Source organism: Miscanthus floridulus, chromosome 1 (assembly GCF_019320115.1).
Source record: "Miscanthus floridulus cultivar M001 chromosome 1, ASM1932011v1, whole genome shotgun sequence".
NCBI lineage: Eukaryota > Viridiplantae > Streptophyta > Magnoliopsida > Poales > Poaceae > Miscanthus > Miscanthus floridulus.
In genome coordinates, this window is record NC_089580.1 from 25,699,670 (window position 1) to 25,722,243 (window position 22,574).

General features: G+C 46.8%; 2 protein-coding genes across 5 annotated transcripts; both read right to left on the minus strand.

Annotated features, from left to right (window-relative positions):
* Positions 1-3,351: 3,351 nt before the first annotated feature.
* On the minus strand, positions 3,352-4,891 carry LOC136476481 (protein PYRICULARIA ORYZAE RESISTANCE 21-like). 3 transcript variants are annotated; one of them, XM_066474353.1, is made up of 3 exons: positions 4,667-4,891; positions 4,162-4,248; positions 3,352-4,040 (listed from the first exon to the last, which is right to left on the minus strand). In XM_066474353.1, exons 2-3 carry the CDS (start codon positions 4,241-4,243, stop codon positions 3,499-3,501), a joined length of 624 nt encoding a protein of 207 aa, XP_066330450.1. In that variant the 5' UTR covers positions 4,244-4,248; positions 4,667-4,891; the 3' UTR covers positions 3,352-3,498. The 3 variants fall into 3 exon arrangements, with proteins under 3 accessions (XP_066330450.1, XP_066330444.1, XP_066330435.1); XM_066474347.1 differs by having other exon boundaries at positions 4,162-4,262; XM_066474338.1 differs by having other exon boundaries at positions 4,162-4,243; positions 4,667-4,889.
* A 5,350-nt stretch (positions 4,892-10,241) lies between these two features.
* LOC136463629 (polycomb group protein EMF2B-like) lies at positions 10,242-22,151 on the minus strand. 2 transcript variants are annotated; one of them, XM_066462640.1, is made up of 21 exons: positions 21,812-22,151; positions 21,025-21,161; positions 20,848-20,903; positions 19,933-20,041; positions 19,680-19,836; positions 19,534-19,602; positions 16,670-16,806; positions 16,186-16,254; positions 15,726-15,853; positions 15,353-15,417; positions 14,797-14,849; positions 14,531-14,584; positions 14,390-14,449; positions 13,942-13,988; positions 13,697-13,833; positions 12,625-12,751; positions 12,475-12,523; positions 11,809-11,892; positions 11,643-11,722; positions 10,753-10,842; positions 10,242-10,636 (listed from the first exon to the last, which is right to left on the minus strand). In XM_066462640.1, exons 2-21 carry the CDS (start codon positions 21,148-21,150, stop codon positions 10,519-10,521), a joined length of 1,815 nt encoding a protein of 604 aa, XP_066318737.1. In that variant the 5' UTR covers positions 21,151-21,161; positions 21,812-22,151; the 3' UTR covers positions 10,242-10,518. The 2 variants fall into 2 exon arrangements, with proteins under 2 accessions (XP_066318737.1, XP_066318797.1); XM_066462700.1 differs by having other exon boundaries at positions 16,186-16,245; positions 21,812-22,146.
* Between the last annotated feature and the right edge of the window lie 423 nt (positions 22,152-22,574).

The window sequence follows — 22,574 nt, forward strand, 5'->3', positions numbered from 1 at the left end:
AAAGAAGCAACCATCTAGACCTAACACTTTTCTACACCCTGCCATGAATCCTTTTTACATGCATCTAGGCAAATATACATTCTCTAGAATACTGGTAGTTCCAACTGAAGTTCTTTTTTGACAATGACTGTGCTGTCAAGATTACTTCTCAACAATTCAAGCTGATATCTGTATAGAAGTTGGTACTGGCCTTTGGTTGCATCTAGTTCTTTCTGCATGACAATTGCCTTTACTCTTTTTAGTTTTGAGGTGCTTACCATAGCAAACATCTCCTCTTGAATTGTGGTTCTCATTCTTTCCAAACTCCATGTTGGGTTGGCCATTATGAACTTTTCATACTTCTCTACAATACTACTAGCAGTTACTAACTTGTTGTCCCTCCTTGGGGGGCATGTGTGTAAATCATTTAGACTAGCCACCTGCCAGCTGTCTGTCCTTGAATTGGTTGACAACAAACATCTCTAGGTACATGTGGCCCAATCACATAGAGCTATGACTCATTTCTCCTAAACCTGATCACCCTCCTCTCTAGCAAACTTTGCCTGATAACTACTTTCTTGAACTGTTTTTCCCAGTGAACTTCATGCCAATCACAAACCTAGGACTAGGTGCACTCTTGTTGAACCTTGGGTAATAGCTGTGCTTGGTCTCTAAGTGCCCCTCACTTGCTTTCTCCTCTGACTCATCCTCTGCACTGCGGTTAGCATATGGGGTGTCATTTGCATCATCATCAAGCTCAAACGTGGTTGGCACAAAATTTGGCCTATCCAAGATGACATCATCTAGATTTGCTACTTGTCCACTCTTCATGCTCTTCTTGAATTCCTTGAACTTCTTTTGAATCTGTACAACTTCTTTATCTTCCTCAGATGAATTGTCATCTCTAGGCAAAAACTCACTATCACTGTTGTCCTCTAAAATCTCTTTATCATTCAAAACACTTGAAACTAGCTGACTCCCTTGGTCATCAACCACCTGCTTCCCCTTGTCCATCTTGCTATGGCTGTACCACTTCCTTACAAATTTGATCTGTTTCTCTACATCTTCTCTACTTTCATGCTTATTATGAGCAACCAAGACATCTTCACCTGGATCTGTCAGTTCCTCGTATCCACCTTCAAACTCACTATCATCATGTTCTTCTTGCTCACCTTCAATCTCATCTTTATAGTTGCTATCCTCATCATCCTCTTCCTCTTCATCATCAACTACATGTCCTTCAACATATATCTCTGCTACATCTCCTTCCTCAGTGTTGTTTGCCATTTCAATGCAAGTCTGATCATCCATCAGAACACGTAGGCCATTAGAAAGTTGCCTTCCAGGAACAAGCCAGTGCAACAATGCTCCTTCTTCAACAGTGCAATGATCCTTAAGGTGCCCCATAACCTCAGGGAGAGAGATTTTATCACGGTCAATGTATGACACCTCCACTTCTCCCAAGTAATACACATTATTTCCTCTTCTCAAGAATTCTCCTCTATAATGAAACCGAATAGGAAGAGTATCCAGAGGGTCCATGGCGCATAGAATGTCCTACACTACATGCAACAGGAACCAAAAAACTCTTTCAGACTACCACTCTGAATGGACAACATGTAGCCTAGTAACAATGGAAGTACACTGTACATTGCTGATCACAAAATATCACACAAAATCACAAAAATCTAAATATCAATTAGAGGCATTGCAAAATGAAGACCAAACCAATTCCTATCAAGTTAACATATCATACACAATGACTTAGCGCTACGAGTTGCCGAAGCAGAATATGAACGAGGAATTCCTAAGAACGATGACCATACCTGTTGAGTAGCGACGCGCACTTGGCCCAGAAGAAGAGGATGGCGACGAGGAGGAGCAAGGCGTCGGACAGGAGGGGAAGCTGTAGCCCACGCGCTCGAAGACAAACCAGACCGTGGTGGCGCCCACAACCCCCGCCGCCGAGGCGTTCGTCCGCCGCCACAGCAGCAGGTCGGCGACTGGAACGGGTCCCCGCGCGAGGAATGTTCGGAGCTGTCGATCCGCACCAGCACCCTCCGCCGTCGCCGTCGCCGCCGTCAGGAGTTAGGGTTCGAGGTTGGGGAACGAACGGAAGAGAGTGAGAGGAGACAGCGTGAGTAAGTGGGGCCGCGAGAAAAGAAAAAAAAGCCCAATACCGCGGTCGTCGCGGGTTGACCGGACGGAAACCGCCGTCGCGCCGGCGCGAGGGCCATTTCTATCTGGTTTACAGAGTTGATAGACTGCGGTTGTCTGGTTTTAGAGTTGGAGGGCTAAAACCAAACTGCTGCCAAAGTTAGGGCAAAAACGGACTTTTTCAAAAAAAAAATTACCCAGGCAGGCCCACGAGGCGAGAGCGGGAACAAAGCAAAGCGAGCGCTCACCGGTGCAGCCAGCAACTGCTGGTGGCCCGTCCAAATCAGACGCGGACGGAGGAGGCGAACAAAGCACGACGCCGCGGCGCGGATCCCCACTCATCGCCTCCCCTTCGCAGCGCACTCCCGTGCCTCGTCCCCGCCGGTGGGCGAGGCGGCCGCGATCGCGAGTGAGTGACCCTGAGCCTGCCCCAGCCGGGCCCCAAGCCAAGGTTCGGCGTTGGCGCGTGGAGGACAAGGGCCAAAAAAAAAAAAAAAAAAAAAAACATTGCACCAGCCCAAATACGCGAGGAGCCGAGGACCATCCCGTCGACCCGTCCCGGCCGGTCCCCGCAGCCATCGCGCCTCCGCCGAGCATTCCGTCAGTCCCGTCCGTGTTGGTCACCCCCCCCACCCCGCCCCCCACGCCCTCCCCAACCCCCGGCATACGCGACGTGCCCGCTGGCCATCTCGCTTTCACGCCTCCACTCGCTGCGTGTGTTCGCATCCTCTGACGGCTGACGCCGATCCTCACCTCACGCACGCGTGTCCTTCTCACTTTCCCGGCCTCCGGTGTCCAGAGTGACACTCTACTGCCACCCTGGGTTAGCGTAGCAACGTGCTAGTGGTCGCGCCTTCAACATCATCGTCCTATCATCTTCTTTACACGATACAAACAGAAAATACTAGGCCAAAACATGCCACGTTACATCGCTCGTGCTGACAAATGGAAGCAAGATAACGAAAGTGAAGATCGAAAGCGTTGATAAAAGGAACCCTTTTTTTTTTTTGCCTCTTGGTGCAACATAAAGAAAGCGAGGCTGCTGGTGTGAAAGATAGACACTTCTGCTGCCATCAACAGATGAACTCTCTCTCTCTCTCACCTTGCCCTTTTTCTTTTCACAAAAAAACATCATTGCTTATTTTATTCTTTCGCTTGGCCTAACATATACTAGGGAGAACATGTATAATACACAAGCTAAGGAGATGACAGGGATACGGTATACATGATGCTATATATGTATGTATAGAGTATATATGATGAATCCGTACGGCGATTATACAGGATGCACGGCATGATGAGATGACACTGGTTGGGGGTATAATGGTAATTAAGGGCATGCTAATCAGTGACACGCATTCATCACATGATGGCGCAGGCGTAGGAGGGGTCCTCCTCGTAGACGATCCGGTAGCCGCCGCCGCAGGGGTTGCAGGGATACGGCTGGGGCACGTACTGCGGCGGGGGCGGCGCCGGCGCCGGTGCAGGCTCGGGGGCCTTGCCGCAGGAGCAGCAGTGGCACCCGCCGTGGCCGTGGTGGCAGCAGCAGTCGGACGGCCACGCCGGGTACGGGTACGGGTATGGCCACGGGTAAGGGACCTTCACCACCTTGGGTGGCTCCTCCTTCGGCGGTGGGGGTTTCTCCTTCGCCGGCTCAACCTTCGCCGGCGGCGGCGGGGCGGGCTTCTCCTTCTTCTCCGGCGGTGGCGGGGCCGGCTCCTCCTTCTTGGGCTTCTCCTTGGGCTTGGGCGGCGGGGGCTCGACGATCTCGATCTGCTTGATGATCTTGCACGCCTTGCAGCAGAGCTTGTCGGCGAGCTTGTCCGGGTCGAAGGGCCCCGTGACTTTCACCTTGTTGTTCTTCTCGTCGAAGTCGACGTCATCGATGCAGAACTCACCCTTCTCTGCACGATGCACGGAGCACACAGCAACAACAAAACCGCGGCATCCATCGTCCCAAGAAATTTATCAGTTGCCATCGACGAAGCAGCTCAACACCACAAATGGAAGGAAGAACAAACAGACCTTGGATCCTGTTGAGCACCTTCTGGATTTTAGCACGGCAGCGGCCGCATTCCAGGTCCACCGAGACGATGATGGTCGGCATCTGCTCTGCACACAGCTCCCTGGTCACAACGAAATCCTTTCCTCTAGTCTAGATAAACAGAGAGACGCAGCATACGCCCACAGACAGATGCATCAACAATTTCATGCACACACACACACAGAGACAGACGAGGACAACAACCTGTGTGATTGCAACTGGTCTATGGATGCTACCAGCACGAAATAAAAGATAAGAATTTGGAAGGAGAGCAGAGAAGAAGCAAAGGGCCCCGTTTGAAGCGTGGAACACACTCCACTCCAGAATAAATAAACAAACTCATTAACAGGGGATAGGACAGCCGCTCTTGCCATCAAAGAGGTTTGGCCAAAGATAAAATCAGTACGTAATCTTTAAGCAATAAATCCCACGAATTCTCATCTCAAAGAGTAAAGAGCGAGGAAGGACAGGGAGTGAGCAGAGCACCTTGATTCAGCCGGCCGGCGCCAAAATGGCAGGCCGGGGAGGAGGAAGACGTGCTGTGATGTGAAGAAGAGAAAGGAAGGGAGGGGTGTCGACTATGTGACTTGTGATGTTAAGGACGAGTAGGAAGCGCCCTGTGTAGGGATGTCCGTCTACTCGTGATAAGGACCTCGGACCAAGGGTGATAGTTGGGGTTGGCGACGGCGTCTTCTGCAGTGACGGCGAGCACTCGGCGGGCAGCGAACTTCTGTTCTCTTCTGCTTTCGGTGGAGGCGAGGCCCCCGAAGATGGTGGCGACCACCTTGTTGTGATCCTGGAAGGCATTGTTATTGCCCCTAGGTGGTCGGCGGCCTCCGGCACCGTCGTTGTTGTCGCCGTCTGGCTTTTTGGCTTGGAATTCCTTAGCCAAGCCGAGGCAGTCCTTCATCTTATGCTTGGCGTTCCTGTGGAGATGGCACGGGCCGATGATGATCTTCTTGTACTGCTTGTCGTAGTTGCGCTTGGCGCGAGGTTCATCAACGGCGGCGACGATGTGGTCTGGCCGGCGGCGGCGATATTGATGAGACTTGGATCCTTCTGGCCGATCACGGCCGTTGTCCCGATGATGACGGCGGTCGTCATAGCGGCGGTGACTGTGGCGCCGGTCGTCGGGGCGATTGTCGCTGCGGCGAGTTGGGCGATGAGTGCCCGCATCCTCGTTGAAGCGTATCTCGGCTTCCTCGGTGTCGGCGTACTGGTTGGCAGTCGTAATTATCTCGCCAATCCCCGTGGGCGGCTTGCGATTGAACTTGGAGTGGAGATCGCAGTGATGGAGTCCTTGGATGAAGGCGGTGATGACCTGAGCACGACGGGAAGATAGTTCGCCATGACACTGGTATCTCCTCCGGCGGCGCGCACAGCAGTGGAGTAAGCCTGTAGCCACTATGTGGGGTTCATCCTTCCCTCGTAGGGCTCGACCCCAGTGATTTTGAAACCACGAGGCCACTGGAGTGTTCGGAGTGCCCTCGTGAAAGCTGGGGGCCCTTCGGGGTTGTCGGCGCCGTGATCTGCAGCGTTGTCGGTGTTGAGCGGCTTGAGAGCTGAGTTCAGGTTATCGTACTCTTGCTCGTACTCTTGACGGCGGCGTACTTCTTCTTCATGGCGACCGAAGTGGCGCTCGTCGATACATCGTTGTGCGTCTCGGAGATTATTGAGGTGCACTCGGACGTCCTGGTCGACCTTCCGGTTGTGTTGGCAAAGGTGTTCGATTAAGTTGCCCCTAGCTCCCCCTAGAGGGGTTGCCTGTCGTCATGGTGTTGGTCGGTGAAACGACTTGGGCGGCGATCAGATCTTGGCGCGGCTGATCGGCGGATCGAGCTTGTGGAGTATGAAGGTCTCCGCCTGGCGGATCTTGTTGACCTGGTAGTGCGCCGCTTTAAGCGTAGCGGCGACCTTAGCGACCTCTAGTGTCTGCGGGTGCCGGGCGAGCTCGTTGGCGGCCACGGCTAGGTTGGCGCTTGGGGTCTTGTAGACATTGTGTTCGTCAACACGGACGAATTCGTCATCGAGGTTGCGGTGGAGTTGGCGTGGCCTTCCTTGCGAGTCAAGCTGAACCTCGGCCATCGCAAGGGCAGCCTCGTTTGCTCGGCGCTGCGCACGATTGACGTTCCTGTTGACGCAGGCGGCGTGGTCCTCCTCGATTTCCCCTTCCCACGGGGGGCTGTCGACGTTGAAGATTGCGCCACCACGGAAAGGAGGGAGAGGAAGTTGTTCGGCGGTGGTCTCAGCGACGGTCCCCGTAGAGCCCTAGGACTCGGAGTCTGAATTCTCCTCCAAGATTGTTTGGAGGGATGTTCCAGGGCATTGGCCGACGTGTAGCATGTTGACAGCCCGCGGGAGCTAGTCGGCGAGAGGATGGACATCTCCAACTTGGTCGGTGAATTTGCCCCGTAGGGCCTCTTGATAGGTGGCGGCGACGTTGGTGAGCCCGAAGGGTAGGGCCGTGACCCCTGAAGTTTCCCAAGCAGCCTCCGATAGATCTGGATCGGAGGGTGGTCGGCGCTGAACCAGAGTGGTTAGAGCCGATTATGTGATGGAGAGGCAATCGAAGAGCTTCTGGCCGACCCGATCAATGGATGCGATCAGATCGTCGTTATTGATTGGCCTCCTCTGGTAGCGGGGAAGCGGGCGGCGAGTTGTCGACGAAGACGACCTCAGAGACGGTTCCGAGATCGGATCTGCAGTCGCAGGTGTTGGGGTGACCGACGCAGAATTGATCTGCACCGGCTTGATGTGCTCTCCGACTCCGTCAGCATTGATGATCCACGAGATCGATCCGACCGTGAAGATCTGGTCGGGCTGTGGGAAGGACGAAGAGCTTGTGGAGGGGTATCCCATGAAGATAGATTGATCGGCAAAGATGCGTGTAATCAAGAACAAGAATGCAAAAGAGACACACGAGTTAGATAGGTTCAGGCCGTCAGTATGACGTAATACCCTACTCTTGTGGTCTGTTGGATTGTATTGACTATCGTATAATATTGCATGAGTTTGGAGGAGACCTCTGCCCGTCTTATATAGTCCGGGGGAACAGAGTTACAAATCGGTTAGATCTGAGAGATAACCGGAAAGTAATAACAAATTACAGGAATAATAAAATCATACGTATCCTAACAGATCTCGTAGTATCTTCAGGATATCTTCTCGGTGTCTTGCGGGAGGCGCTGAGCAGCGTCGTGCCCCGCAAGACTTCATCTTGTAGGCTGGGCCGTCTTTGGGGGCGCAGCCCATGTAATCTGTCTTTGGGGGCGCAGTCCATATAAACCCGGCTTGATCCGCTTCTTTTTTTTCATCTGGAAGCGTGTTTTTCTCTTACAAATTTCTCTAATTTCATCCAGATTCCTCTAAAATTAGTCCGAGCAAACGGGGCAACGCCGGCGATGGCAAAAGCAGAGGGGAGAAAACTAGCAGCCACGGTGAAGAAAGAAGCAAATAGAGAAGGAATCGATAGAAAGGCCCTTTTGAAGGCGGCAGCAACCGGCCGACAACAGCAGCTGCAGCACGGCACCGTCGCTCAGGTGCTTTCACGTCAGGTGAGGGATGGATGCCACGGTTCGTTTCGTGACGCCGATGGTGCCGCCGCGAGTGGCCGCGCGTGAGCAGTCTTTGTTCTGGATCCTTCTGATAAAGGCACAAAGCAGATGATTTTTCAACATATGTTTTCGCCCGGAAATGTCGTATTCCAAGAGTGCCAGATACGTGCCCCGGTGAAGAACTGGTGTGTAATGAACTCCAGCCTGGAGGCAGATGGTGAGCACCGAGAGCAGTTGTTTTCAGATGATTTCACGATTACAGGGCCGGCTTTGATGAATCTTTGACCCTGCATGGCCGACAGGCAACAGAGGACGACAGGAACGACAGCGAGTGAGCGGAGTACGTAAGCTACGAGACGCCGTGTGATCATCGTAGCAGATCACTCAGACCAGATGCCTTCGGGCTTCGGTTCAGCGCCGCGCGCTGGGATGACGACGAGATGGGCAGCCGCGGTTGCAGGCTGGTCCACCCCGTGCACGACGCCTGGACCATGCCGTCGTGTCTCAGAGAGAAAAACACTAATAAACCGGCTTATTAGAGCCGCCGAAGAGAGCCATGCCCACAGGCCACAGGCCACACACGAGACACGACTCATCATCCCCTCGCCTCATCTCTCCTGCGCTGCGCCAACACGATCTGTTTAGTCGTTTGCGAGTGGCGGCACGTTGCGATGGGGATGGGAATCCGTGATCCGTTCGGGTCCACAGACCACAGCAACGGCCAGCGTTCAATGTGACGATAACAGGAACCCGTCACCCGCACTGGCGCACAGCGATCGCAGATCGGCAACCAATCCACCAAGGCCCCAACTGCTGGATGCTCTGGTGGCATTTGATAGTACAGCAGAACCTCAGCCTCCATCACATACGGTCTGTTCGCTGATTGGTTTCTGGACTGATTTAGATTAGCTAGTACTGGTTTGTTGTGAGAGAAAAATACTATTGACCGACTGATTTGGGTTGGCTAAAATCAATAAAAGAATAGGCTGATAAACTGCTCCCGGCTGCTACTGAGTGCTGTGTGTAATTAACTCCTGACCCTGTGCATCTGCGTGCCGTCGGTCCAAAGGAGGACCTATCAGCCTGTTTGCAAGGGCTACGTGAGGATACCAGAATGTATATATATCGTGCGCTCACGAAGATAGGACGTCTCCCATGGAGAGTCTACGGCCTTGGTCCTAAGATGGGACCTCTAGCTGATTTGATGTCACCTGTTATATTAGCTCAAACGTTTAGGACCACTGATGTGAATCCATAGACAGGAGCCATATTATTATGAGAGAAAAAAATGTATCTTCTAATCCCTTTCGTTGGTAGTATTAATATGTCTTCATTGAATAGAATCTGACTCCATGGATGGGCATGCTCTCTATATGGAATCGAATCCACAATGTAAAGAACTTGGTTCTATATTTGCATTTAGTAATATATAGGACTAGCCAAAAACCACACGTTGGAGAGACCCGATGCCCATGTGCTCCTACTACGATTAAAAAAACACATGAAAAGTGCTGACCAAACTGCACTAGAAGCATGTATGAATTGGATAGGCGCATCTATCTATGATATTGCAAAAATTGAGATTAATCAAAATTTTGTGCCAAGAAAAATAAAAAAAGGCAAATCAGCCCTTGCAGCACTCGAGGTCCGGATGCAGCTGATTCAAACAAACTCCACCATCCGCTGCTTCAGGCTTTTAGCTGTAAAGTGCGTGCGGCGCTACCTTCCTTCCGTTCGAACATTGCTGCGTTTTCGTCGACCACCACCGGTGACCGGTCAGCACTGTATATCCGCCATCCGGCGGGTCGCCTTCGTGGTGCGTCAGCCGGGGACGCGCGTCAGAAGGACGGACGGGAGGACCACGTGTGCACGCACCTGTCTTCTCCGGCTCATAAATTCTGCGAGACCTCGGCTCGCAATCGACTAGTACGTATAATTTTTACGGAGTAGCTCCTACTCCGTACTTTGAAAATGCAAATCGCATGCACGAACGGTACGATTCTCTCAGGTCTCGTTGGATTAAACAAAAAAACATAGGATTCTCATTCATTCGTATGGATTGAGTTAGTAGAGCGTCTTGTGATTCGTAGGAATAGCTTGCAGAAAAGATATGAGATACTTTTCTATGAACTAGTTAATCCATGAAAAATCCTAGGAGTTCGATTTTGGAAGTCCGATGATAGCCGGATGAGCTAATTAATCAATCTACTGAACTTTGAACAGCATTTTCCTTTCTCTTTTCCAGATACCAGAACCTTATCGTTAAGAAGATATCCCTAGATCAGAAATAATTATGGAAAGGGAGCCGATTGTACCCCTGAAGGGTGGTTACTATATGAGGCCTCTTACTATATACTCCATTCGTCCCAAAATAAATAACTTTCTGTAACTTTTCAAACATATTAAGGATGCTGAGAAGGATCTCTCTTAGATTTGGCAGTTATCATTTGCATACACAAGCAACAGATGCTCCGCGAGGCTCAGCTTGATCTGCATAATACATGGAATGGAATATAAGGACTGCGGTGAATCACTTCATATATCATTATCATCCATACAACTCCACCTGCCAACAACTGGTATCAAACAATACAACTGAGTCATGAATGAATTAAACAATGATTGTCTCGGCCAAGGATCCAGCTTTGCCCACCTAGTTTCTTTCCAGGTGGGGGTAGCTGCCCTTAAACCTTAAGACAAATGCTGCTATGGTCCATTCCAATTCTTCCCATAGTTATTTTGGGGTTACTTGAACCCCTGGAATTGGCAGACAAGGTATTAAATTTACTTGGGGTTTGAACTTCCGTCTTGGTAGCCTTGAAGAATTGTGTTGCAAGTATTCATGGCGCGGGCATCAAGAAGGCTGTGGTTCCAGAGTTTAATCATGAAAAATCGCCAGCCCCTGTTCATCAAGCGAGAAAATTGCAATAAGATATGTAAACATGCATAGTGTGGCCAGCTGTGGGAACGAACCAAACAAAGCCTTAATGTATCTATATTTCTACAGCAGCCACTCACCACAGAAGGGCAGGGTTTTGTACAAGCTGTTCTCCATGGCATCTGGAGAATGCCTCGCAGGCCCAAGGTATGTGACCATCAGCTAGCACCCTGCAATTACCACTTTCAGTAGCTAAAAAGTAATAAAACAAACAAACAAAACAATGAATTGAATATTGTCTATGAATCTGGAACAACGAAGGAGTTAAATAAATCATGGCAGGCAACCATGGCCGATATATGGATCAATGAAGGTGCAAGACTACTACACCAGTGGAGGTGATAAATGGAGATCAAGTGGAGTACAGGTGATAACGGAGATCAAGTTGTTAGTTGGAGGGATGTTAATTGTGGCTTTGTTTTCGGCATGCATTGGCGTGACGGAAGAAAAACAGGAAACATAATTTTAGGTAGAGATGAAAACAGTCGGGAACGATATCATCCATACAAAAACAACTGCCGGTTGGTCAGAAATTTCTCTGATTTCAAAGTTTAACTATACAATGGTGACTGCAATATGGTACTGAAAAAAATTAGAAAATCCAAATTTTTATAGTCGTAAACGGAAACAAGCCCCCGTACACAGGATTTTCGGGTATGGTTTCCATCCCTGAATTTAGGCCTGTTTGGATAGAGGGACTAGGGTCAATGTAAGTATGTATAACTAAAATTTGAACTAAATTCTTGCTTTTTCATAGTAGCTGACAATAGTGTTTTTTACCTAAGATTGTACAAACTACAAACCTCCTGCGTATGCATTTCTAAAAACAAGGCAATAGGTGATCCATACAGAAGAAACATCACCATGAGTATAAACCTTTTTTTTTTTTTGAAATAGCAGGTCTTCAAAAACATCCTATCTATCATGATAGTAAGAATAACGGAGGACATAGTGGGGACATATGACTGACCTTTGTTTTCGAACAAATGAATTCCACATATGCATAATAAGCTTCTCATCTTTTGTAACATCAACAAAATCGTCAAGCATCTGCTTTTCAGCCGTTAAAATAGCAATGATTAAAAAAACAAATATTTTATGTTTCCAAAGAGAACAACAAAATAGTCTCATCTTACCCTTCTATCCTCAAAGTCAGCAATATCATCATCAACCTCGTCTTCACTATCATGATCTGAGAAGACTTGTTCCAATGACATTGGCTACAACAAAGTGCATTAATGTGATCAAACTAGTCTTCAAATGAAGGCATTAATGCACAAAGAGTCCAAGTTGTAATAACAAGGATAGCAAAGGAGCCTGTAGCCTAGTGGTTGAAGTGACCTTAGTAGCATCCCAGGTCCTCAGTTTGAATCCCCGTGGGAGCGCGAATTTCAGGCTGGGTAAAAAAGGTCACTCGCTGATTTCTCCTTGTCGGCATGGGTGAACTGACATGTGGTGAACGGGCCCTGGTGTAAGGGACTGGTAGTGGGCTGGGCCTCAAAGCACAGGTGAAGGCACAAACCATAGGGGGGGGGGGGGGGGGGGGGGGGGGGGGCGGGGGGGCGGTCTTTCCCCTACCGGCCAAGTTTTTTAATAACAAGAATACGCAATGCCAAAAATCTACAACAAAGAGGGACCAGAACTACCACGAACATATGCATTCAGTAATTTCATTGGTATGGAATCAGAAAGTAGACAAAAGTAAATATAATAATAACAACAATTGAATACAGCCTAAGTTCCACAATATGCGCACGCATGCACGAAAGTTACATGGAAACAGGTGATTGGTTTTTACTAACCTGTGCCCTGTGTGAATGGAAGAACTGGCGCTTTTGCAGCAGTTGTCGACTGCCAAATAATATAAATAAACACAAGCAAACAGTTAGTTAAGGATGTTCCAATAGATGCACATCAAATAAAAAATATTTGGTACAACAAAAAATCATTACTTTCTGGGGTCAGATCGCTCAACAGATAGCTTCCTCGACTTCCCAAACTGTAGCACTGTTGGTGATGAAAGATTGCTCCCATGTACTGGTTGACTAGGGTCAACTGAAGCGTGTGCTACAGAAAGCCCTGAAAAGTTTTTACCATCAGAGGAAAAGTAGGGAACATAACAGATGCAGAAAATGCTAGAGCAGGCAGGAAGCAACAATGCAGGTTTTTCTCGGCATGCGGAGTAATAATAATAATTAAAAAATGGAAATAACTAGTTGAACAGACAGTAGCTCAGCAGCCCTTTTCGCCTAGTAAAAGTAAAAGGTTCGACTTTCAACAACAACAACAACAAAGCCTTTAAGTCCCAAACAAGTTGGGGTAGGCTAGAGTTGAAACCCAGCAGAAGCAATCAAGGTTCAGGCACGTGAATAGCAAAAGGTTCGACTTTCACTGCTCCTATAATGCAGTATTGCACTGCATCAAGTGTTCAAGAAGGGTTTTATGCACAATGTGAGATTATCCAACGCTCTGGGTGACAAGTGACAACAACGAACTGCTGCATTGAAGAAAGGAAGAAGACAACACACGGTGGATTTGCATGATTTACCATCAGACCAAACATATATTTAACCAAACCAATAAGATAGGAGAACGGCAGATTTCAAAGCCACGTCAAGTAGATGTGTAGTTGATGATAAGATTGTTTTTGACAGAACAGCTTTAAGAAATTTCAGCAATTGGCTAACTGCTTTTCTTTATCTTCAGATCTAAGTTGCAAATAGAGATATTTATTGTGTATCAAATTACACATAAAGTGTAGAGAAGAAAGAGGCGTTTGAACCTAGTTTGATTTGAAAATGAACTATTGACCACGATTGAAAACCAAATTAGTAGCCAGCTCAGTTTTTCCTTATCATCTTTATTGGTGGCACTTGTTGGGTTGCATCTCTACTACCCTACTTGGGATTAAAAAACTTTGTTGCTGCTGTTGTTCTTGATTAACTTTTCTGCGGCAGCTTAAAAAAGTACAGTAGTGAGCACAAATGCAAAATATTCCTAAGAGATCACAAGATGCAAATGTACCATTCTCCCTTTGCACATAGTCGTCTTCAGACGCTGCCTGGGCATCTTCATGTGATCCTGATTCCATAATATGTGGGTGAACATGCCTGATTTTCTTAGCTGTGGTTTCCAACCTTCTACGCTTCTTAAACCTCGAGCTGATTGAACACAATTAGGAAACAAAACATATAAAGCATCATTGTGGGTGTGGGTGGGGGGGGGGGGGGGGGGGGGGGGGGGGGGGGGGGATGGGAGAACAAGCATACCAGTAGGAAAATGTTTGATGCCTTGGATCAACTCCCTCTGCCACAAACTGGATATAACTGGCCCATTAGTTAATAATAAATACAAAGTTCTCCAGATTAAATAAATAAACAGTATCCACCATGCATGACTATCCTAATGCCAAGCATGTAGAACCTTATCCCACAGAAAATCCAGTAAGGCATACAGTATATTATTGAAGACATTTTAGGGAAAGGTAGTTAATTTTCTAATGTGAAGTACTAATCGATTGTTCATGTGCCATTTGATTCTACACTCAACAAAGAAAACACAAAGCTAAGAACAGCACAGCAGTAGTGAAGACACGGATAGAAGAACACTAAGGGGTATCTTGAACACATGCAAAGTAGAATTAAGTTCATCAATTATGCCTCTAATGTATATCAATATATTTCACTCTAACAGTCCAATATCATATTACCAATTTACCTCAGTTTTCCAGGCATCAGCCTTCAGACTAACATTCACAGCCTGGCACTCTTCAGATATCTGTGTATGACAATAAAAAAAATATATTAAATTACGAAGATCAAGAAGATTTTGCAATGGGTATTCCACAAGTTTACATACCCAGAACTCATAGTGGAACAGGTCATGTGTTGAGTTTAAGTGGCATCCCAGGCCCTAGAATCACCATAGTAATGATATTAGATACAACTTGATAGAAAGGCAAAGTGAATGTAGAACAAACTAATTATGAGGTGTGAAATAACTTTAGGATATGTGCTTTATCATAAAGTGTAGCAGGTGAGGATCTGACATGATTGACCACATATAGCAGCACTAAGTGACATACGAATATAGTAATAAAAAGGGAACTATGCACTAGTTTTTACCTTGAAGCTTCCACATCGTACCAAGCAAAATGGGCAGGAAAAATCTTCAGTAACTGGTAAGAACATATCAATGGGATGTATAAGAAAAAGTGAAACATAAAAGCAACAAAGAAGAAGCAATAAGAAATCTTGTCCACCGATAGATGTCCCAAGCATTAAGCATTTTTTTTGTCTGTGTGTTTGTACATCCTAATAATACTGTAGAATGAATAGTAAAGTAAGCTATTTCTCTCTGTGATTCTTAGCACACAGGTTTAGTGAATAAGGCAGTACAAGGAACAAATACATGGAATCCACCGATAGATGTCCCAAGCATTAAGCATTTTTTTGTCTGTGTTTGTACATCCTAACAACTGTAGAATGAATAGTAAAGTAAGCTATTTCTCTCTGTGATTCTTAGCACACAGGTTTAGTGAATAAGGCAGTACAAGGAACAAATACATGGAACTAGAAACAAGAGAATGGATGATGCAGCCTGGCAACAGCTAAAGTGAATGCAATCGAGGCAGACGAGGGGAAGGGGGAGAGAGGGAGCGAGAAGGGGGAGAGAGATAACCTTCAGTCTTTTGCATTGTATTATTGTAGTACTTGTAATTAAAAAGTACATTTCCAGCCCTCAACCTGCGCAGCACAAAATTACTTGATAAAGCATTGACGTAAAGGATGCACCAAATACTAAGACACTAGGTGATGTTAAGGTATCATCTATGTGGTCAAGGCAATTCAATGCAGCACAAGCTATTAGTTTCATGTCATGTTCTTTAACAAGAACCAGCAATTGAAAACTGCACGTACAATCACTACTGGTTGGGTGACCAAATGAAACCTGGTTTGCAAAATATGTAGAGAGAAATTGAAGGATGCAGCAAGAATAAGGACAGAGAAGTTACTAAATTCTACAAAGGGGGCTATGCATGCATTATAGTTACCTTATGATTTCTGGTAATAACGAAGGTGGGACATTATCATATGAGTAATTACAATAATAAGGAGACAAAAGTAATTCTCTCGCACCAGCCTCTTCTGCGGATATGCATACTTGTAATTGGTATGAACCCTGCAACAATAGAGCTTAGTAATCTCAGCAAAACTGAAGGTGTCGCATCCTACAGACAAAATTTACTAAAATTCATTAGTTACAATTACAACTGACAGCAGGCTTCAGTTCCCTACATGTGTAACAGAACAGTGATTTGCAAAATCTTTATTTCAGCATTAAAAGTTCATTAACTTTTGGATTTTGCCCCTCTTAGAAGTTGAAATTTTTCCAAAATTATTGTCTCTTTTTATTTGAACGAAGTAAATTGAGCTAAAAGATTGGTGGGGCAGGGCAAGTTCCTCTAAATTTGAATATACTTATTAGATTACACATGGAAGGAAGGACCTTACCGTAGCATCAACCTTATGAGAGCAAAATGTCAAGCAACTGTCTTGTTCCAGAAATTTTGGCTGCATGCACTAAAAAAATATGTAACTTTCAACAAAAAGCAGAGAAGATAGCAGTCTCTGAAACATGAGAAACAAAACAAGGAGGAAAGTAAAGCAGAATCAATGGAATGTTTCCTGCTATGCAGATTCCAACCTGTACCATCAAATTCAAGTAATTTATCACATGGATTGCTAAGTTGAAGAGTTAGTTCGTATAGATTGCCACACATACTTTAAGATGTGGAAATCTGTAACCTATCATTGGAACAGTAGGTCCCAAAATAGTAAAATACCACAACACATCTTGCTTATACAAAAATATCCCTCCTCTTCAGTGAACAAAGAGAGAAATTTTCTCTGCTATTTGCTCTGTGATACTACATTTAAAAGAACAAGACGAAATTTACATGAAATGCAGAAGCAAAGACAGTTTAATTTAACATACCTCTAAGAAGCTTGGGTTCATTGTAACTGTAGAAGCCAAATCCACAGCATCTCCTGTACTTAAAGTCACACATTTCTCCAAAGAGGATGCAAGTACATTAGTCGGTATTTTACCCCAGGAACATTTCCCTTCAAGCTCTGTTTAAATGCATAGCAAAAATGGCTGTTAGCCAATTCAATAAGAAAACACGTCTACAGTTGGTTTACTTTTTTTTTGAAACAAAAGGCAGGAGCTTTGCCGCTCAATTAAGACGAAAGAATGTAATAATGTACAAGGTTAGCCAACCGAGTAGCCAAAATAGCACCCGAGGGGCTAACCACCCCATGCGACGCGATTGAGCACAAACACGACACACTGCCATGGATCATCGTTGCCGAGCATGGAAGCAAAGCTGCCAGCAGCTTGGACTTCCCATGGCAGGCCACCCACTGGTCACCTCCCGACTGGTCCAAAGGAACGACCGCCACCGGTCATCGTTGCCAAGCTCAACCATCGAAGAGCAGCTCCGACTTCCAGTCGCAAACCCATGCCTCGCATCGAGGCCACGGCGATAATCCAGATGCGACGCCTTCAGGAAGGGAGCGACGCCGATGGCGCCACCGTCGCACGTCTAAAGTGGACCGGGTTTTCACCCTTGGATGACATGCTAGATGGGAAAACACGACGCCCCCAACAGGGAAGCGGCGCCCAATGGCGTCGCTGTCACCAAGGCTTTCGCCCAAGAACCCTCTAGCAGGAATGCTGGGTCGTGAAGCCGGAACCCCTGCCAGCCTTCACCGCCATCGTCGTTGTCCCGCCGCCCCACGGAAGCCCCTTCAGAGGGGCATCGACGCGCCGGCTGCACGCAGCAGCCGCACAACTGCGTCGGCCGTCACCCCCTTCGTCCGGGCCACGCATAGCCGGACCTGACTCCGCCGCTCACGTCCCAGTGCCGCATGACGAGGCCGCCACTGACCATCTTCGTCGGCCCTAGCACCCGCCGATGTCGCAGCCGACCTCGTCGCCAGCCGCTACAGGGCATGTGCCCCACCATCTCGGGCGCCGCCCCCTGCCCTGGGACCGCCGGATCCGGACACCAGGCCCCGAACCCGGCGCCCCATGCCGCCGCCGCCTCCGTCTTGACCACAACCGCAGGCACCGCCATGTGCCGGCCCGTCGCCCTGCTTGCCGCCGAGGCCGGCAAACCGGCCACCACAGGCAGGCTAGCCAACAGGTTGCCGCCCTGGCCATAGCCAGTCCCTGAAGAGGCCCGACCGCCACCTCAACAGCCAGGGCTGTGAGGGGAGAGGCAGGTAAAGGGAGCGCTGCCCCCGGCGCCATCACAAGCCCCAGCCGTCACCGCAATCGCCACCGGCCACCACTTCAGCCGTCGCCGGCCCCGAAGCCGAACTGGCCACCTGGAGTCCAGATTCGGCCTCCCGGGCACCGGATCTGACCTCATGTGGCCCGGACCGGCGGCCCCAGCTATCGCCGCCGTCGCCGTCAAGAGAGGAGGGGAACACGCGGAGGAGAAGGAGAGCCCGCCGCCGTCCCCTGCGCTAGCTCGGGCACCAGCCGGCGCCGCCATAGTCGCGGCGGCCCTCCCCGCTGAGCTCCACGCAGCTCACGCGAGGGGAGGGACCATCGGCCTGCTGCCGCACGCGCCGCCAAGAGAAAGGAGAAAGGCCCCGCCGCCGCCATCCCTGCCGGCCGGGCGGCCATGCCGGTGGCCAGCTCCGGCGGCGGCGCGGCGGGGAGGGGAGGGGAGGGGAGGGGCTGCTAGGGATTGGGGGGAGGAGCCGCCCGAGCCGCTCACGTGGGAGCGACGCGGGGGCAGGTTCCCTTTGATAGTTGGTTTACTTTCATCAGCCTATATTCTTAATAACTGTTTTAAGATACTAACGTAATGAATTAATTATGTACTTTGTAAAAAAATGGTAAAACAACAATGAGGATCCACTTGACAGGAAGAAAGGTTAATCCGATTACTAATAAAAAAAGGACTTATCAACATGCTATCCCGGCTAGATAAGTGATCACATAATGTCAGAATATTCTGTTCATCTGATCATTTCAATTACAGTACAGCTGAGCAACATAGAAGATTTTTGCTAAAATAACAGAGCAAAAGATTCTGTAAAATGGACACAGTACTCTCAAATTTTCCAGTTTTGAGTAACAAATTTATAACAGATTGATTTCTTCCACAAATCCACATGAACGAGAAGGCTTTGCACACGGCTGTGGTATACAGAAGCTTTAGGTAACTTCTGCTCTCAAGGGCTGAGCTGGATGCCTGATACTCCCTTCGTTCCAAATGATGTTGTTTTGGCTTTTCTAGGTACATTATTTTTGCCATGTATCTAGACACAATACATATCTAGGTGCATAGCAAGATCTATGTACCTAGGAAAGCCAAAACGACTTATAATTTGGAACCGAGGGAGTAATATGAAGTATGAATTGGATTCGGAACATATTGAACCAGTTTAGTCCAATCAGTTCAGAAGATGAAAGCAGACCCAGAAGCCTCAGGTGTTAGACTGAAAGAAGCTTCCCCACCCACCTCTTGGGTATAGGTGGTGTGAGAGCTAGGTATTTGAGAAGACAATTAGACCTCCTACAATATAAAGAAGCAATGCACAAACGGCTAATTCAAACAGAGTGGAAGTCATATCTCTGCCACAAAGGCAGAGGTTCAAGTCACCACTAACTACATGTTAATAGGTTTCTTGAGAACTTTATGCGATTTAACTTGTGTTTTGTTGATTGCTATGTCTTAAAATATTTTTATTCGCCAACTGTGCCATTTTGTAAGAAAAAATAAAAGTAATTTATTGTGGCACATGCTGATCATCAGCCATAAAATGTCAACAAGAACTTACTTTGGAGGGAAGATCTTTCCACATCATTCCCAGAGTAGCTATCTTCACCAATAATCTGTCCTACTTGCCCTATTCAAATAGAGAAGAATTTGATGACCAGCAAATGAGTGAAAAGGACAAATACCCACATAAGATGCACAACTTACCACAGCTAATAAATATAATGTTAAGGTTGCAAGCACGGGAGGTTGACAAATTCTTCACGTCAGGGATGATGAATGTGGCTTCAGTTTTGCCTTTATTTCCAAATTCGCTAAAATTTGTAAGCATACAAACCCTACTGAATCGATATATCAGAGAATGCTGAAAAATGAATCATGCATCAGAAACAAGATCCTATAATAGGCAAACTTAAAAATCCATTACTCGTTTTCACAAACTAAAGAGAGTTACACTTACCCCTTCAAGCGAAATATTACTGGTAGGTCTAGCTAAAAGTACATAAAGGGGAAAGATATTCTGTGCTTGTGTATTTGTACTTGCAGAAAGTGATACAGTTATTTGAATCCTGCATTGGTAGAGATAAACTATCAAACACGGACCAATAACGGCAACAAACAAGTTTCTTGTTTGAACAGTGCAGGTGGTTCATCAAAAAGATAACACCTGAGTAATTATTTACTATGCATATGAAGAATATGAAGCCATCTTGTTAAGACACCTACTAAAAGTTGAAAACTAGGAAGTAAAAAAATAGAAGCATATCAGTTCAGTGTGTGGATTGTTGGTTATTGCTGTTTCTTCTCTTCTCCAAACCTCATTGACATTTATGATTGGTCTTATTAATGAAAAAGTGTGACTAAATTCAGAGCAATTCCCTTATTTAGCTGCTGGGCATTCAGAGCAATAAAAGATTCCAGATTTCCCACACAAACAAATAAATGACTGTAACTCCAATCATTTGACACCAAAAGAATAGATTAATCCTACAATCTTTGGAACTGTAGCTAAGTAAAAACAGAATCATGAGAAGAAGACACCAACAATTAATATTATTTATTCTATGTACATAGTTCCTAAGGAATAGTAAAAGGAAACTGGAAGAGAAACTCCAATAAGCCTCAAATGATCTTACAACGGCGACAGCTAAAAAAGTAACTAACAAAGAAACTATAATCCTAATCCTAAATTGGTAGTTTGTGCCGCTGGTGCTGAGCACTCTTGGCTGTGCCCATGCCCATGCAATGACATTAAACATAAGGGACATAGGCACCATATTGATCCTCACTTATCAAGCTGTTGAATTGAACATGGAACGGTACATAGCGAGGTGCAAATGTTCAAAATATTTGACAGTTCATTTAAGGGCCGAACCTCTTTTTTCTCCTTGCCTGTATCTTATATAGAAGGGATCTTTGAATAAAAGGGGGCTGCCAAATATAGAGAATAATTATTATTGGTATCTCATAGCATGCACAGGAAATAATTACTGGTAAGAAACAATATGTGAACAATGTTATGACAGGATTGCAATTGTAAGATGAAATTTACATTTTTAACGGCTCGCCTCTGGATAATATTGTACAGCTCAATTGGCTTGCAATACAAGGCAAAACTTTTTTCTGCAGTGAGTTGCTCATCTGGAGACAATCGAGCCCTAGAGTGTTGAAGGCACATCTCCAATATTCCTGCGCAGAAACACAATGCACATCAACTAACATAAGTACAGAACCCTCTCTCGAATCACTCAAGGAACAGCAACGGCAGTACTGTCATGGTTACAGATCTCTAAAGCAGCGGTATACAAAACAAGTCGCCTAGTTTCCAGAATCAACCAAGTTAGGTACCACATAAATTTCCAGTGACCAGCTATTTTGAACTCCCAAAACAGGTATCTGCAATGGAGCTTCTCACTGCCTGCCCAAACCTAAACATTCTGAGCTAAGATGTGTCACAATGCACCACCCAAGTCTTTGAACAATAATGCATATATAATTCTCTACATAGCTGTTACCAATCATGCACCTCACACGCGATATGACAAACAAATTTGGACAACCCAGTGCAGCAGCGAATGTCACTTGGGTGATGAGGATTCAATGGAAAGTTGAACCACGACCCTTTTTGAAAATAATAAATATCAATCACCCCACCCTAATCGAGCGGTGAACGTATAGGGCTTCACAATTAGGTTAACACCACCGAATAGCATAAAAATCCACAACTAATTTAAGCAATTGAGTCTGATTAGAACCAAAAAAACCAATCTTTCTTAGAACGACGGAATCCATCATGCAGGGAAACCAGAATCGCTAGCACGGGAAGTAACAGCTCTCACCTGGAAGATAGCAGCCCCCACTGGACAGGACAGCGGCCGGCGGCTGGAGGGTTTGGCCGGGATAGGATGGGACCTGCGGCGTTGAGCTCGGCAGGGATGCGTTGGGAGCCTCCCTTCCCCTGCGCAGTTGAGGTGGAACTCTGGAAGTGGGAGGCCGCTTGTACTCTTCAACGAAGTAGAAACGGCCGGTTCCCCACGCGGCGAGCCCGAGCTCCGGTGTACGGCGGCGGCGATAGGGACACCGGGAATCGTGAGGGTTTGTTGGGAGCTTGGTCGGGTCGGGTCGATTGCGGCGGCGAGCGCGTGGTCGCGATGGAAACGGAGGATGTCTAAGAGCTGTTTCTCGATTTCTCTCAGCCGTTGGATTGCCTCTGCTGTATGATGTTCTCTATAATATTCTTTCCTTTCTATTTACCATATTGGTATATGACATATAGATAGAGATATAGGTAGGATATAAGAGGATAAAAATGTCTTTTTGCAATTTATTAATTGCTAGTATTAGCTAGGTGGATTCAATCGCCTGATGATTAGCTATTCTCACATCATCATCATCATCATCATCATTATCATCATCGTCTCTAAAAAGTAAAAACATTATCCAAAGTCTTTAACCATACACATGTACCTAGCTAGAAGCCACAAACACCTAGAAGATGGCATCTCTAATAAGGTCGACAAATAACAAATCCATCTAGTGGCCTACACGTCAAAGAAGTTTTGAGTTGTTTTGATGATTTTCGTCTTGCTACAAGTTTGGCAT

Coding starts and splice junctions, on each gene's coding strand:
- LOC136463629 (XM_066462640.1), bottom strand. CDS start 21,150: ATGTGCCTTCAACACTCTAGGGCTCGATTGTCTCCAGATGAGCAACTC. Junction 15,418..15,725: donor TTATTACCAGAAATCATAAG/GTAACTATAATG, acceptor TGTGCTGCGCAG/GTTGAGGGCTGGAAATGTAC. Junction 13,989..14,389: donor CTGATGCCTGGAAAACTGAG/GTAAATTGGTAA, acceptor AGTTATATCCAG/TTTGTGGCAGAGGGAGTTGA.
- LOC136476481 (XM_066474353.1), bottom strand. CDS start 4,243: ATGCCGACCATCATCGTCTCGGTGGACCTGGAATGCGGCCGCTGCCGT. Junction 4,041..4,161: donor GGTGCTCAACAGGATCCAAG/GTCTGTTTGTTC, acceptor TGCATCGTGCAG/AGAAGGGTGAGTTCTGCATC.